Genomic DNA, 17,577 nt, shown 5'->3' on the forward strand with positions numbered 1-17,577 from the left:
TATCTGTATCAGCCTTTTTCAGAGATTTCCCGAGATTAATTACGTATCACCATTCCACAACTTACCTCCCTATAACAGAGGTATGACAAAACGAATTTCCAGCCTGGTGGCAAGGAAATATTTCTGTATCTGAAGGGGGTAGCTCAAACATACTTAATATTCAGCCTTAGTTTATTCTGGCCTGTGTACAAGTTACAAGTGTAGTAGCAAACAGGCCAGCAAACCAAAACCAAACACCAATATGGAAATGAAGGCAGGAAAATAATCCAGATAAAAAATCCTTCCGTATTTTTCACTTGCAGATTCCTCCTTCTTCCCTGCCCAGGCACACACCCTTTGATATACAAATGCAGCCTTCAGGGAGCAGGTTTTCAGATGGTGTAACTGGTTCAGTTGATGGAATCTGGTTTGAGCATTGCCAAGAAATCCTCTCTGAGGGCCTGACCTCTTTGCATAGCAAACCACTCACCTGCTATGAGGAAGGGAGGGAAGGAAAGACCTTGGCAGTGTTCACCTTTTGCTGCCTTGTCCTCTGTTTTCTTTCCTTCTTTGTTGAGAGCTCAGTAAGGCAGTTTATCTAGTGACAGCTATTGGCTTAGGATGTGGAAAGGATTAGTATGGGCAGGACTAGCATTTGTTATTTTCTCCACTTAGCTTGTGTTGGTCCTGCAGCTGGTAACTTGCCCAGCTTGCTTGCTCATCTCCCTTGCTCCCCATCCCATCCCCAGGAATGTAGGGTGACACCAGTGGGTATGGGAGCTGACAAGAAAGTTATATTTTCCCACACCTGTCACAAGTAGTTCTTCCTCCATTATTTCCTCATATGTACAAGTGAGCAGCAATAGTTTTTTCCCTAGAACTGCTGATGAGAACGCTGTTAAAATGTTGTTTCATCAAGCTGGCACAAGGGAGTTTGTCCACTGCTCCTCTCAGAAGGGCGGTTGGCGTGTTTTGCAAATTTATTCTGTATAATGATCATTAAGGTGCAATTCCACCCCCACTGAGGGGACCACATCCTGGCTGTGTGCCATTTAATATCCTTGGTAGGAAACACAAGGCTCACACTGCTATTTTTCTCTTCTGCTAATGGTGTTTTGCCATACTGTGGCAGCATTTTTCATCTAATAGGATGACAAAATTCTTCACATGTTCATTAAAGATGAGAAATGCAGCCTGATGTTTCCTGTTCCTTGGAGAGAAAAGCCTGAGGACATATTCCTATAACTTGCTAGTAATGAAAGAACAATTTTTATGAAAAAAGTCCCTGAATGATAGAAGCTACGCAGGTATCAAGGGTGCTTCAGCAACTTTTCCAAAAAGTTCTCAGTTGCTCTTACAACTAACAGGGAATGATACTGTAGGATAATGCAAATCACCTGTATCAACCCAAGAGAGGAAATGAAGTTTTGCATGAGTGACAAGGCAGAAGCACACTGGCCATTTTTTATGCCTGCTTAACTTTGGCTTTTAGGTAGCTCAAGAAGATGCTTTTATTTGCATCCTTTCAGTTTGCCTGTGCTCCAAGGTACCACTCTCTTACTCTCTGGGACACATTCCAGGACTGATGCTTGGACTGATGCCAGACTCAGATGGTCTGTTATACTTTTTTTGCCAGGTTTGTTCCTAGGAATTTAATTGCAGTTGGGGTAGTTGGGGATGTGGAACTCTTGCATAGAAGGCTCTTCTTACTACTCCTTGTTATGCCATTCAGCTGTTACAGAAATCAGGCATGAAGTCCATGGAAGTATGCAGAGCAGAGTGCAAGTGGGATGAACTGGGTACTTTATTTTCTGGGAAATCCTCATGTGTATGAAAACTGAGTGCTGGTCCATCTCTTTAGTAGTCTCAAGTCATCACTAGCACTTTTCAGCAGTCACTGAGGACACTTAATGTGAAGCAAAATCAATGTGATGTTCACTTCTCTCTCTTTCTAAGGTCTTCTTTATGCATTTTTTTCCCTCAGACTGTACCTAAGTTGGTAGCAACCTGTGTACTACGTATCTTTACTAACCCCACCTTGATTTCTTCATTATCTGTAGTACTTTTCTGTCTTTCTTTGACTTTCCCATGTGAGCAAACCCCACAAACACAACATGTCTCATGAGCTCCAGAGAAGTAATTTACATTTCTCTTGAGAGCTCGGTTGTTTTTCTTTCCTTGCCTTTCAGTTGATTTAATGCATTGCTACAAGAGCTTTGGGGACACATGGAACAAACAGCCCTCTGATTTCTTTCCCTCAGACATGTTCTTTCCAAGCTATTTCAAGCACAGTCACTTTTTTTTTTCTCCCCCTGCCCTTAGCCTGTCTCCACTGTTCTTAACATAGCTGATGTTTGACATCTCTCTTCTTGGTGCTAATGGCCTACTCTGTGTGGGCTGTTCTGTTTTGGGTTTTTTTGTTTGTTTTTTTTTTTTTTTTTTTTGCACAGTCAGTGCTTTTTGTCAGTTTTGTTTTGGTTACAGTCAAAAAAGCAAATTGGAAGTGAGATGCTCAATGTAAACTCTGAAGTGACAGTTCTCTGCCATGTCCTTCCAGAAGCCATTTCCATGTTTGTTTTGCAGTAGCTTTATTAAGCCTTAAATTGGAATGTTTCAGCGATGTGCTGGTTTGAAGCTTAAGGCTGGTTCTTTTTGGCAAAACTTGGGCATTGTTTGTCCAGCTTACTGATCTAGTTTGTATGGGCAAAAGAAGTGCTCAGGTTTATACAGGGAAAGACTGGGTTGAGAAAGAGCAGTGGAACCACAAGAGTCTTCCTCATGATGGCTGTACCTGGATGTCCTCTGGGTGGATGTGCTTGAATATATCAAAGAAAAATTATTATCTCAGATTCCAAGGAGAAAATCTTGTTGCTTCTAGTTTAAAGCCAAGAGAAGTTAAAATCATCCAAATGAAACTGGGGTAGTATGGTAGTAGAAAACCATTACTTGTTTGGAACTTGCTGCATTAGTCTTGCTTAGGGCAGAATATTGAGAACATGAGCTCTTGGGATAGAGGGATAAAGCAAATTAGTGATCCAGCACTAAGGGCAGATAAACAAACAATTTACCTTTTCTTTCTGTGTGGTGTGTTTGTTCTCTGTCCTCCAATGACAGTTGTTGGATCTCCCAAAGGAATTTCTTTCTCTGACATCACGGAAAACTCTGCTACAGTCAGCTGGACACCCCCTCAGACCCGAGTGGAAAGCTACCGGATCTCCTATGTCCCTGTCACAGGAGGTGAGTAACTACAAGAAGTAACAAGAAAGAATATCAAGGAGAAAGATGGTAAAAGGTAGAGCAGAAAGGTTTTGGTGTGCTGATATGCATCTCCCATGTGATCTTATACAGATGATCTGTGTTTTTTCTTCAAACTGCTGACCAGGAACATGACTGCACATACACTGTTCCAGTAGCCAACCCCTATCTGAACATAGTGTCCCACATCCCATGGACAAGACTTGGAAGAGAGCTCAGAATTAGATGCTGGAATGGTTGTACCCCTAACAGGGCCATGTGAACAAAAATCTCTGTGTCCCTTGAGCCTCCTAAGTAAGGGTTTATTTCCAAACTGTCACCTTGTTTTGTAGGAACTTTATGAGCTAAGCATATTTAAAAAGATAACCCTTGGAAACAATGATTGTATTCCATGGTTATAATAGTTTTCCAAGGCAGTGATTTTTCTTAGTATTCTCCAAAGTTGTTTCATTCCATCCATTATATCTCTGTTTTAGTGTTCATCTGAAGAACTTCCTATACCAAAACAGATTTTTAGCATGACCTGGAGATATGTCTGAAAGGAAACAGCTAAAGAACAAACATTACAGGAGTCAGGACCATAGGAGACATGTTTATTGACTAAGACAAATGAAGATACAGGTGTTTAGACAACATAGGACATAAGCACACATTCAACTTTAAATACATTGTGATCCCACAGAAAAGAAAGAGCAATCTACAGTCATAAAGGACTTATCTAAGTTCTTTCCAGGAAAAAACTCAGAATTTGAAACAAATATGTGTTCTACATCCTCTAAAACACATGCAGCACCTCTTACAATAACATATACGATTTCTTTATTCAAAATGAGATGGGTGAAGGAGAAACTTCCATCTCTTAAAAGGAAAAGAAAAAAAAAAAAAAAAAAAAAAGGAGAGATTTGAAATTTGAACTGCAACTCCTGAACTTTTATGTAGGCACTGCTTTGTTTTCACCTTAAATCTCATTTGTAAAATTATGCTTTTCTGAACAGAAATATTAATTTTTTTTCTTACTGGACCTGTACCACTAGGAATGAATGCAAACCAGTGCCTTAGATTTAGGTGTTTTGGCAGCAATATTTTTTTTCCTGAATCTGCCTTTTGACATCAGTGATCGTAACTCATTGGAGAAATCTATCTCCTGATACTGGTTATAATATCTATGTTGGTTATAATGTCTTTAAATTGAAACACATCCTTCAAGCATTTCCTGGAGTATTGTGTCACTAATCCCTGGGAATTTGGCTTAATCCTAGGTACTCCAAATGTTGTTACAGTTGATGGAAGCAAGACAAGGACCAAGTTGATGAAATTAGTTCCAGGTGTAGACTACAATGTTAGTATCATCTCTGTGAAAGGCTTTGAAGAAAGTGAACCCATCTCTGGCATTCTGGAAACAGGTAATATACAAATAGGAAACAGCATATTTTCAAAAGCATTGTCTGTGCTGTAGGAGAGACTCAGGAACTGGAGCTGAAGATCCCATTTTTGCTGTATCCAGAAACTGTAGGAAGTTTTTTGCCCACTCCTTCTTTGTGTCTTTGTATTTCAGATGAGTATAGAACTTGTAAGTTTGACCAGGTTTGCTAAGTGCTGAACAAGCTTACAGAGAGAGAGAGAATTCCAGTATTTACAGTCCAAATTCATCAGAAAAAAAGGCAGAAGTTCAATCCATACAATTTTACAGATGAGGACCAGCTCTGAACAGTTTAGACCCATTTCTGTTGACTCGAACTCCACATCTCCCATGCTCCAGTCTGTGTTCTAAGCATTAAAACATTCTATGTCCTTGTTTGTCTTCAACACAGCTTTAAATATTCCTGCGGGGAATGAAGGTTCAATGTGCTTCCGTTGACCCACCCTGCAATCTCAGTCATTCATTATTTTTTCAGGGGCTAACAAATATTTAGAGAACTGGGGCAAGGAACAAGATGGTGAGTATTGGATAAAAACATGAAGTTTGTAGCCCATTCCCATGTACTGGAGGCAGATATCTATCCCACTTCAGGAAGAGCGTAAAATTATGTGCAAAGCAGATTTCCATGAGGAAGTTATGCAGGCTGTGTGGAGATTTTGAATCATTGGCTGGCTTTTTGATTGGTTAATTTTGCTGGAGGGAGGTCACAGTGGCTATCAGTTACTGTCACATTCATTATTTTTCCCAGCTCTGTCTCCTCAGTTTGCTCCAAAAAGCAGTCCACATTTGGGAGCGTCAAGAGAAATATGTCAGCTCTGACAGAACTGTTAAGATTGATGATAACAAGACTGATCTGAGAACATAGTTAATTATGTCTGTTCCCAGTGTTTAATCTCTTCATGCATTGACTTTTCTTTACAGTGGAGGCATTTGGTATCTCTTTATAGCCACTGATGTCATCTGCAGAGCTCCACTATTCCAAAGGGGATCATAAAAGCTGCACCAAACAGCAGTCTTTGCCCATTTTCTATCATATAGTTAAAAAAAAAACACTGCACAGAGCTGAGAATGTTTGTTGAACTCCTTCAATCTGTTACTCTCTGTCTTTCAGCTCTGGACAGCCCGTCGGGTCTAATAGTGTTGAACATCACAGACTCTGAGGCTCTGGCAACCTGGCAGCCAGCAATTGCGGCTGTGGATAATTACGTTGTCTCCTATGCTTCTGAGGAGGGTAAGGAGAGTTAGTGGTGGGTAAGGGAGCTGACAGCATCACAGATCTCAAGAGATGCTCAGAAACGGGTGCAGCACTGATACCCCAGAGGGATGGCAGGGGGCTGGGAAGTGCCTCATTGAGAGCAGTTAAAAATGATCATTTATTGAAGCATTATTAATTTATCCATGAAGTGGAATATCTGAGAATTCTTAAGAAAATATGGTGTTATATTTCACATGAACGCTAGAGAGTGCTAATACTTTTAGATTAAGAGCTCTGGTGTTAATTCAGATTCAACATAGGTGCAAGCAGTAATGGGCCCTGGGGTTTTATTACTTTGCACTTGCTCACAGATTGTAAAGAAAAAAAGTAAATCGTTGAGTAGCATATGGAGTTGAGTACATCATGATATGTCTGAATAATGCTGGGACCTATTCTCCTCTGCATTTTCTTTTCAGAGCCAGAGGTTACTCAGATGGTATCAGGGAACACTGTGGAGTATGACCTGAAGGGCCTTCAACCTGCAACTGAGTATACGCTGAGTGTCCATGCACTGAAGGACACACAGAAGAGTGAGATCCTCTCCACCCAGTTTACTACAGGTGCTATGTCCCACTGGCCTACATTTCTCTAACACCACAAAGTCAGCCAGCACACTGTGCTTTTTTCTCTAGAAACCTAAATTCTGATAGTATTTGTACCAAATTTTCACTGATTGGAGGCTAGTGTGACTGATCCAGGTGTTGTTCTGTCACTAATTTTACAGATTCTCAGACAAAGTAGGAGCAGGGGCTCTTCTCTGGGGGCTCATGCTGGGGGTACCAATGCCGAAGGCATCCAGTTGGGTTCATACATATGGCTTTCCATGTGCATCTTTCCTGCCTGTTACTTCAATTGTCCCAGGGCATTAATTAGAGAACCAAGAGCTTGGCCATACAAATTTAGTGTTACAGTTACACTGAAGGGAAAGTTTTTCTTTTCGAAAGAGGCATCATTGGAAACAAAATGAAAAAACCAAACAAACAGAAACTGAGCTTCTCCTGTGAAATAATAAAAGGCACATACAATATATATACAATGTTCTTTCATACAATATTTCAAGGCAATTGCTTATAAACTAAAGTGCCTGAAACAAGCCAATATTTTCACTTAGGTTACCTTTATTTTCAAACTTCCAATGGCAAATTTTCTTTTTAGTCACTAATTTAGGTTGAAATATTTTTAAATTTCAGATTTCTGGGGAGAAAAATTTGCTTTCCTGGCCTGTTATAATATACTGCTGATAAGGTGGCCTGTGTACTGAACTCCATATTGGTATGACAGTAATGGATATGTTGTCTCCCCCAGGACTAGATGCTCCAAGAGATTTAAGTGCCACTGAGATTCAGTCAGAAGCAGCTGTGATAACTTGGAGGCCTCCACGTGCTCCAGTCACTGGTTATCTCCTCATCTACGAGTCTGTTGATGGCAGAGTCAAGGTATAGCATTTGGAACCAAACTGGAGGGACTCTGCCTCAAACCTGGGAAGTAGAGATGCTCTGAAATGTTCAGCAATGGAAGAGATAATCATGTGCTTTAAACATGGCAAAATCTAACTACCCGATTCAGTGCTAGCTTGAACTCTTAGACCGTGCTTTAAGTACTTTCCTGTATTATATTCTGAAACAGCATCTTAATTGCAGCCTGAATTTTGTCAGTTTTCTCTCCACAATACAGATAAAAGCACAACCAACCACTGTCCCTCACTCAAAACCTGTATCAGGGAATGAACTCACACAACCCAAGCAATGGGATTCCTCTTCCTAAACTTAGGAGAATCACTCCCTCTGCAAGTGAGGTGTCTAAAGAAGGACAAGGCCCTTCAAAGCACCTCTTGCTCACCAATAGTTTTTGTATGGTCCTACGTAACTAGATTACACTAAATGCTTAAATATGAATGGGATGAATCCTGGCAAAAATAACAGATAAATTTGGTTGCCCACCCTGGTACATCAGGAAGGTTTCTGGTTTTCAGGCAGGTAAATTCCCTAAGCAAACTGAAAATTAGCATTCTAAAGCCTTTTGACAATGGGAGTATATTTTCTTCTCCTAAAGGGTGACTCTTGTCAATTTTTTTATGAGTTTCAGTGACATCTATATAATGTATAGGTTCAAGGTGTGTAAATATTTATGCTGACTTGTTTTTAAACCACACAGCTTATACATTATGATGGTAAACATTCACTTCGAGGCAACTTTTCTCAAACTAAAGGCTAACTTGCTGAAAGTCTTAGAGGAAAAGAAGTTTTGTGTTACATAATTCAGGAGGTTAAAATTGTAAGAAATAATTACCACAAAAAATTATGTGACAAACTAAAATACATAACAATTCAAGTTATTACGATTTTCTCACTGAGCTTTCCCTGTATTATTTCTCCTCTTCATAGGAAGTCATCCTAAACCCTGACACAACTTCCTACAGCCTGACAGAGCTGAGCCCATCTGCCCAGTACACAATTAAACTCCAGGCACTGAGGGGATCTCTGAAGAGCAAAACGATTCTGACTATTTTCACCACAAGTAAGGACTTTAGAGCATATGCACAGCTGAAATAACATAAGTTACTACATTCAGGACAGAGATGAGCTCTGCAGTAAGCAGTCACAGACCACATAGACAATTTTTAATCCATTGCCAGTATGCACTTCATTTGTTTGTAGTGCTGGTGCACAAGTTTCCCCTGAGCTACAGTGACATTCCCCATACTGGCAGGATGAAATGATTTTCTTTATAACAATTCACATCACCTCTCTCTGATGAAACATCCTGCCTTTCCCATGTAAAATATCAAAATGAATGTTAGTCTTTAAAATCCAAACTGACACCCTGATTTTCCTCTGTGTTAATACATAGCAAGCTGTTAAAACACATCAGCCTTTTGGCTGGAACTGAAACAAACCACACACACACAGGTCAGTTCAGCAGGCTGAGGAGATGGATTTCTGGACAGGTTTTTTTCCTTCGCTTAATAAGATGGGTTTTTGAAAAGCCACAAGGCATGTCTGTTCCAGCTCCTGGGACAGCTCTTCAGTGAGCTGAATGCAAGAAGAGATTGGATTCTCTGAAGGTCACTTGACAGCTGACATTAAAAAAAAAGAGTTTGTTAAGTATTACGGTGAAACCATGCCTGTCATTTGTCTCACTTTTCATGGTTTTTAGCCTTTCGGACCCAGCAGGACCTTCAGCCATTTCCATTTTCTTCTTCTGTTGATGGCACTAACTTTGCTTAAAGGACTCATAGAAGTGCTAATGAAAGTCACAAGTCTGTTCACAGTCACTCCATAAGTAGAGCAGGATGAACTCCACCAATAAGTTGAAAATCCACCACCAGAAATTGGAGGAGAATCAAATCTGGATGTATTTATGTGGCATTTGACAAATTGTTCATAAGCAGAGACTGAATGTGGGGTGCCCCTGCCCGTATGAACTCTGTGTCAGCCTCATTCAGGCAAATACTTCAGCCTGGCTTTAACTCTTTAACATTTATTTGTGTACTATTTAGGGAGATGGAAACACTGAAGTATCTCCCTGCAGACTGACACTTTTCTCCTAATTCCAAAACTGATAAAAATCCTCTGTAGCCAAGGGACAGGCAGGGATGTGCAACACCCTGGAAAAGGGAACAAGAACCACCCTGTGAGCAACCAGAGTGAAAAACTCATACATGCAGACCTAGAAGATGACCTAATTAGACCACTGGCTGCAAAATTTGATGGCCTAAATGAATTTAAAAAGAAAAAAATAAAAGCTTTTTTGGGGAGTAGACTGTGACAATGTGACTGAGACTGCGACAATACCACTAGCTTGTTGTCGCAAAAAATGCTTGGCGACATTTCCCTGTAATTTCAACTGTTACTGTTTGCCTTTTTAGATTTTTTAAGGTTAGTTTTATAATATATTTAGTACTGTACTTGCTAGTAAAATATTTCCAATTTATTGACTTTGTTTGTTGTCCTGACTTTGTATTTCCCCCTCCCAATTTTGATTGCTATATTTTGTTTTACCCAAAAGTAGTTACAAACACACCTCAAGATATAACTGGAGGATTCACTCCTATAACAGCAAGTTGTAATTATCTGGCATTGAGAGCACTTCCAGAAATGTAGACAGATGTGCAAAAGCGTATTCAAAAGAAAAATGTACATGATCTGCTGTTTGCTGTGAATCTATTTGATGTAGGGTGACAATTACAAATCCATTCCTGGGCTCTGAGCCTGGCTGTGCCATATTTTCGTGATTCATCTATATTCAACAAGTTCCTTGTAGCTGCTGATTTCTTAAAGGTTTCTTTCTTTTTGTGTGTGTGTGTGAGCAGGTGGTCTTCTCTACCCTTACCCTAAAGACTGCTCCCAGGCTCTTCTGAATGGAGAAACTGCCTCTGGGCTCTACACAGTTTACGTGAATGGAGACAAGGCTCAGCCTCTGCAAGTCTTCTGTGACATGGGAGAGGATGGGGGTGGATGGATTGTGAGTAAGAGGGAAAGGGCCCTCACCACCCTCACACACAACTCCCTGTGCTAAGAGCAGAGGTAGCAGGTCCCATCCCTGCTCATCTCTAGTATCCTGCATACTGCTCTGTTTTAAGAGTAGGGCTGATCTGTCTATAAATTTGGGGAAGTTTATCTCAAGTAGGACACCTAGATGCCTACAATGAGGTTACTGTCTCTTTCTGCAGTTGGGGAAGAGAGAAGTGTGTCCAAAAAGCGGGTCACATCCATGGTTTCAACACTTCAGAAAAACACCAATCTGTCTCCCCTGGAAGTAGGGTGTGCAAAAATTACCATCTTAGATGTGATACTTACCTTTTAAATATCTGATTAGATGAGAAGAGGGTAGAATGGCTCTGTTTGAAAGAGGGTAACAGTGAAGAGGGTTAAAACATGGGTCAGAGAAAGCTACTTGGCATAGTGGCTGGCCAGGCTTCCCTGGCCATTATACACATGGACAAATTCCATTGAGGCAGCAAATTATGTCCTCAAATTTGAGCATGTCAGGAGTAGCCAGGGCACAGAATGGAAAAGAAACTGGAGAAATGCTTGGCTAGGAGACTAGAGGATTTAACAAGTCTTGAGTCAGAAATACAGAACTGCAAAGGGGCTATTAAAATAGCAGAGATCAGGAACTGAAAGTCTAATGGGGTCACTAAGAGGGAACTTGTCTGCTGGGAACCCAGCAGACAAACTAGAAATGAAAAACAAAAAAGCCAAGGAGAATCCAACAAACTGGGTACAATTCAGTAATTGCTGTGAGACCACAGTTTTGGGTGGTAAGGGCAGAGGAACATCAATGTCAACCTCTGCATTTGTAAAAGCCAAATGGCTGGTGGCCTTTCTGTCAAAGGCTGCCTGCTGATAACGCTTCTTGCACGTGACATTTGCAGGTATTCCTGAGGCGTCAGAATGGAAAGGAAGATTTCTACAAGAACTGGAAGACTTATGTGGCTGGATTTGGAGATCCTAAGGATGAATTCTGGATAGGTAAGTGGCAAGAATTCCTTTGTTGTTGTTTTTTTTTTAAAAAAAAAACAAACAAAAGACTAGGAGCCACTATGAGCATTCTATTGAGTTGCAAATGAAAGATAATTATGATCACACGGCACCACTTTGATTCCTTTTCCCAAAGGGCTACCTCCTACTGTGATTTGAAAAGGTCTCAGTCTGTTTTCATCTAGTTGGTTTTGTGCTACCATTGCCCTACAGCTGGAACAGCTCCCTACCCTCACCAGTGTTTCTGCCCTGGTCCCTCCACAGAGGCCAGAAGGACCTCCCTTATTGGATAAGTGACCAGAGACAAATCAACATGGTGAGACAAATGGAATGTTGATTTCTTCCCTCAGGTCTCGAGAACCTCCACAAAATCACTTCACAGGGCCAATACGAGCTGCGTGTGGACCTACAGGACAGAGGGGAAAGGGCTTATGCTGTCTATGAGCGGTTCAGTGTTGGAGACGCGAAGAGCAGATACCGTCTGCGAGTGGATGGGTACAGTGGCACAGCAGGTGAGTTGAAATGATTTTTTTTGCCCTTCTGATTTGCAATTTCTTCCCTTTTGGCTCAAGGTAAGTGTGTGGATGTTGCGGATCATCACAGCAGATGCCTCTTGTGTGGTAGGTGTTTGAAATATGAACATAGCTATAAATGGGATGTTTCTGCTTTTAAATCTCCCCCCAGTCATTTAGGTGGATTTTATGGCATGTTTATGACAGAATATACAACAAGTATATTAAACAAGTATATTAAAGTACAAGTATACTAAAAAAAGTACAAGTATATTAAAAGAGGTAGAACAAGTATATTAAACAGCCACATATTTCATTTGGCCAATGCTTTACTGTCATTATACAGCTAATAGCTGCTTGGCACAGCCTCATCTCTTGTTAGTGGAACAAGCAGCAAAGTCCTGCTATAACATGGTGTGTAATTTTGATGAACAAATCATCTGCCCTTTGTAATCATACTGAGGCAAACTCCTGAATTCCTTACTGAGTCCTCTTCAGGGCTTCAGAGGACTGAGACAGAAATCCAGCTCCACAGAATGTTTTAAAAAGAGTTATTTTTCATGCCGTTAGGTGCAGAAAATTACCACAGAAACTCATGTGTATTGACCCTGCCCTGTGACCATCACATGAACTTTACGTACAGTCAGTAGTGATAAAGACAAAGGATGTGCAACAGTAGTAGAATTAATGTCTATTTAAGGCAAACTTACTGGTAAAGAGCAGTCGTAGCTGCTACAGAGTACTAGTGGGATTCAATCCTCCTCCAACTTTCTAAGTATTCAGGTCTAAGATTAATAGATGGAGCACCACAGATCCTAAAGCATGAACATGAGCTCTGTTTCAGACATGCCCTGAAGGCTGCTCCCATGGCAACCTACTGTAAATGGGCACCCAGGCTTTGGGAGTGGGAAGTCAGCAAGAGACAGACATGTCCCTGACTGCCCTGGCTCCCTGTTTCCAGCTAATGAAGATGGGTAGCTGTACTGCATGGACAGCTAAGTATGAAACCAACTCCTTTGGTTTTGACTCCCTCCGTGTGGTGGGTGGAAGGTCCCTTTGGGCTTGGTTTGTCCACACTGCCTTCTGTACAGGCCCAAAATTCAGCTTTCAGCAAGAAGTGCAGGAACTAAGCTGCATGACAAAACATTTAATAATCTTGGGGATTATAGACCACCTGAAAAAAATATTTTCATGTGCCTCCAACAACAAAAAATGTGTACTTCCTTCTGTATTGAAACAAGTCAATTTTTACAAACTTTGATAAACATCCAGGCTTTACAGAGGATGCATGGCACAGTACATTTCCTGCAGAATGGCCACATAATTTAAACTAAACAAAGTACTGACTTTGCTCTTTTGTCTCCTCCTTCCAGGTGACTCCATGACATACCATAATGGAAGGTCCTTCTCCACCTTTGACAAGGACAATGATTCTGCCATCACCAACTGTGCTTTGTCATACAAGGGTGCATTCTGGTACAAGAACTGTCACCGAGTCAACCTGATGGGCAGATATGGTGACAACAGCCACAGTCAGGTGAGCTTGGTGTTTGAAGGCTTCCATAATGTATTAGAAGAATGGGAATTGCAATTACGGATCAGGTGGTTCAGCAAGCCAGACATCAGAGGACCAGTTCAAGCCCACTCTCCATACTAAAGGATCATAGGGAAAGCTATGGGTAGTTGCTCACAAAACAAGAATTTAATGGTGGCTGGTGCAATATTGACCCTTTTGTGTGATTTTTCAAGGGAAGGTTCCAAGTATGCAGGGAGAAATTTTAGTTTTCAACATGTGAAACAAAATGTTCTTCCTGCCATGAACACCAGACAAAGAATTGACAGCTCTGGGGGGGGACTACATGTGGGTTTGTCTGTGCAGGTTGTGAGTGCTAGTGTCCAGAGCCCTGCACTTCCCAAAGCCTCTCTGCTTTGCTGTACCTCTGCTCCCAAGTTAGAAAGCAGCTTTTAAGCTGAAATGAGAGCAGTAAAGGTTGACAACAGGACAAGTACCTGTGTGACCTCCCACAACTCATGTTTGTCTTTGCAGGGTGTTAACTGGTTCCACTGGAAGGGCCACGAATATTCCATCCAGTTTGCAGAGATGAAGCTGAGACCCTCCAGCTTCCGAAATCTGGAAGGAAGACGAAAGCGAGCATAAAGCCCCAGAGGTGGTGAAGAGGAGCTTGGGGGCAGGGTGACTGGGGGAGGTTTGTAGAATGGGGGTGTGGGGAGATCCTCTGGCATCACTGGGGTGTGAGGAGCTGATATGTACCAAAGCATCAGTGACCCTTGGCCCAACAGAGGTTTCTGCAGCAGTCCAAACAACAAAACCTTATTGTCCCAGTGCTTTCAGCTGCCCAGCACTTGTGTCCTCCACACCAAAGACAACGATCTTAAGGGTTGTGTGTTTTTTTCTTAATTTTTTTCTCAGAAAGCCTCTGGGATGAAGTTCTTCCACAGTCTATCTCTTGGGTGGCCCAGGGCAGGGGGAGGGAGAACAGTTTTGTACATTGGTAGTTTGTTTTAGAACCAGCCATATTTTACATACAGAAATGTGTATGATTAATTATCATTATTATTATTATTAGTTATAATTCAAAGTCTTTGGTCATTGGAAAGCCTTTTTATATATATATATCAAGTACCACAGAGTAGTAGGGGATGGGAAGGGAAAAGCAGTATGTTTTAAACTTAAGCATAAGATTAATATTATTAATATAATGACAAAGTGATGATAATAATAATAATAATGATAATAATAAGCTAAGTTTTTGTAATTTTTAAAGACCCGTGCTTTCAGAAACACAGCAGGACAGTGTCTGATTGTAATTTTTTTTATATATATATAAATAAAAGCACAATTACTTTTAAATAAAGTTCTACCTTTTTTTTTTCATACATGTTGAGTTTGTGCATGTCCAGGATATATTTACTTAAATGGGGAAGTAAAAGAAAGGCTGAGAATGATTACATTGCTGAGTCCCTAATGAAAACTGTTCCTTTTATCAATAATTGGTTGTAAGTATTCTTCCAGGTTTGTCACAGTGAAACACCCAATTTGGTTACTATTAGAGCAAATTTCCTTTTTTTTTTTTTTTAATCATGCCCAAAAGCTTCTTACATGTTTTTCTAAGTGTTACTGACCAATGCTTGCTCCACCCAGGTGAAAATGGATAACAAAAAAATACAAAGGTAAGACAGAGTTGTTTTTCAGGCACTATTGACAACTTTGAACACTTGTGTAAATAAAGGGCTCTCTTTTTTTTATATGAATGAAACCTATGTGTAGTTCCTCTGTATCAATATTCTTCAACTGAAGACAATAAAAGATCTTTTGTTTTAATCCAGTCTCTCTGCCCTACTTCAAGGTTGAACTTTCCAAACAGCGAATGTTTCTGCCTCCTCCTTGGTGATCCCTGGAAGGTGGCTGGCAAAGAAGCTGCTTTCAGTGAGAGTGAATAGGATCAGCTCTGGGAAATGACTTACTGTGAAGTGCTAGGTATTGGGTAAGGTCAGATTATTGTTGATTTGACACAGAAATGTAAGTCCGTGGGAAATACCACCAAAAAGCAAACTTCAAAATCAGGAGGGAGAAAAGGAAGAAGGGAGAGAATCACTTCCCTTCATCCTTAGGTCCCATATTCCTGTTTTTTTAAGCATGTATTTATATTTTTTTAAAATATTGTTATTATTTTTGTTTGAAATATTTTGATTAATACACTTTTGCAATTGAGCTGAGCATTAGCCTTTGGGAACTGTCATGTCCATTTTGACTACAACTTTGGCAGCATTCCAGATAATAGAGCCTGGCAGGGAACCCCTATGCTAGACTGTGCACGGGGATCAGCTTTGCTGTGAGAGAGCCCCAGGACAGCAGGAACTGCTGTATGAAGGTTCTGCAGACAGGAGCGTGAAAGTCTGTGTACTGTGCTTGATTAACAGGCACTCTCAGCAACTACATTTCAAAAATGTCTCATTTCTGAAGGTGTTTCTAATCCATCGCCCAAGAAACATCTCGCAGGGTGAGCAGCTACTCATCACTCAGCAGGTTTTAGGACCAGACTTCAGCGGTGCAGAGGATTTCCCGGCTGGGAATGGGCAGTGCCTGGCTGGGAAAGGGAGGGAAGTTCCTATTCAGTAAAACATTGGAGACCTTCTGTACATTCAGCTCCTATGGCACTCAAGCCTGGCTCCCAGCAGATGGCGCACGGAGTCCGTCTGTCTGTCCCTGCCTGCCCCGTGCTTCAACTCTTGGCAGTCCCGCAGGTATCCGGCTTCTCCTCTGGTGGCATCCAGGACTCCGAGCTCCCAAGCTGTTGTTGGTGTCTCAGTGCTCTTTGTTAGCAAAACCAATGGCACGTAGGAAAGCGTTGCCTTGAGGCCACTCAGCAGGAACTCTGCAAGGACACTGGTGAAAACAAGTTTAGTTTTGGCCTGCAAGAACATAGTCACATCAACAAGAAAATTCTATTTTCCTCACTAATATTATTTAAATTTATTTCTTTCTTTCCCTCTCCCATAACTGAAGTTTTACTAGTGAAAGCTGTTTGTTTTGCACAGGGAACACAAGTCTCCTTTGACATTCCTCTTCACTGTCAAGGGGCTGAGCTGCAGCAGCAAAGTAAATTAATTCTCCGTAATTAATAGCCATTGTTTGGTGTTTGCCAGAGCAAATGAGTGGCAGTGCAAAAGAGATCAAATCCAGTAATGAAGAAATATGTTCCACTCTCAAGATGCTTTTCAAGTTATTAGGAAATGGCACTAAATCTGTATGACTGGGGACTTGAAAGCTCTTACAGTCTGTTTTCAGATATTCAGAGGAAGAACTGACATTTATGAAATTATTCCCCATTTCTAGTAACATCACAAAGTTGACTCTATCTGGCTGTGATGTCATTTAGCTTGGCAGATCCAAACAGGGCTGTTGGAGATGCACTCAGATTCATAGCTTGCTCCAGAAGTGATGCGAACAGACTGCACACAAGAAAGCTATTTTGTGTAATTACTCACTGACAGATTCCCTGCTTGATATTCTACGTGGTTACTGCTGAAAGAGAGAAAATGGCAAATTCTTGGAGTAACACTTGCCAAAACACCCTTCAGAGCTGACACAAGCTTGATTTAGTACCAAGCAGCTCTGCTATGGGTTGTCATAAAGGATCTTCACCTTCTGGGTTTTTTCTCTCCACTTTCCTGATTGTAACTTGTAAGAATACCTTAATAGCTATTAATACACCCTTAGTTTTGAAATCCACTTATAAACCTGTCAAGAATGCACCAATTTGCTGTCTGCTTGGTTTGTCAAAAAACACAAGCCATCATTGTGCTGGTGTATTTAGGTAGCAAGACCAAGGGTCTCAAATGTATTGAAGGAGATATTTAGGGAATTGAATGGGATTTATGGAGTTAGGACTCTAACTATAACGGGTGTTTTTTGAAACAGGTGGGTGGCAAAGAACCTTTTCCAGTGCTGCTGCACCTGCTCCTGACCTTCAGTCAGGGAGCATTCCCAGCCCTTCAGAGCTCTTCTGTCGTTCTGCAGTCTTAGCAAAATCCCAGACCTGGATTTGTTACTGAAGTTTGGGTGACACAAGTGCCTTAAATCAGGCAGGCAAAAAGCAGCTGGATAGGTAATTTTGGGAGACTGAGGCTTAAGTTGGTAGCAGTTTCCAG

General features: G+C 41.1%; 1 protein-coding gene across 6 annotated transcripts in view; it reads left to right on the forward strand.

Annotated features, from left to right (window-relative positions):
- The window catches only part of TNC (tenascin C), a 65,963-nt gene extending 50,716 nt beyond the window's left edge, over positions 1 to 15,247 (forward strand). For all 6 annotated transcript variants that reach the window (XM_071766266.1, XM_071766263.1, XM_071766261.1 and 3 more), the window contains 11 exons: positions 3,094 to 3,216; positions 4,494 to 4,637; positions 5,766 to 5,885; positions 6,326 to 6,469; positions 7,215 to 7,345; positions 8,294 to 8,426; positions 10,222 to 10,373; positions 11,287 to 11,383; positions 11,743 to 11,904; positions 13,278 to 13,441; positions 13,952 to 15,247. In XM_071766266.1, the coding sequence (XP_071622367.1) occupies positions 3,094 to 3,216; positions 4,494 to 4,637; positions 5,766 to 5,885; positions 6,326 to 6,469; positions 7,215 to 7,345; positions 8,294 to 8,426; positions 10,222 to 10,373; positions 11,287 to 11,383; positions 11,743 to 11,904; positions 13,278 to 13,441; positions 13,952 to 14,062 (1,481 nt within the window). In that variant the 3' untranslated portion in view covers positions 14,063 to 15,247. The remainder of the gene's footprint in view (positions 1 to 3,093; positions 3,217 to 4,493; positions 4,638 to 5,765; positions 5,886 to 6,325; positions 6,470 to 7,214; positions 7,346 to 8,293; positions 8,427 to 10,221; positions 10,374 to 11,286; positions 11,384 to 11,742; positions 11,905 to 13,277; positions 13,442 to 13,951) is intronic.
- Positions 15,248 to 17,577: the final 2,330 nt, after the last annotated feature.

The sequence above is a fragment of the Heliangelus exortis genome, chromosome 22 (assembly GCF_036169615.1).
Source record: "Heliangelus exortis chromosome 22, bHelExo1.hap1, whole genome shotgun sequence".
Taxonomy (NCBI): domain Eukaryota; kingdom Metazoa; phylum Chordata; class Aves; order Apodiformes; family Trochilidae; genus Heliangelus; species Heliangelus exortis.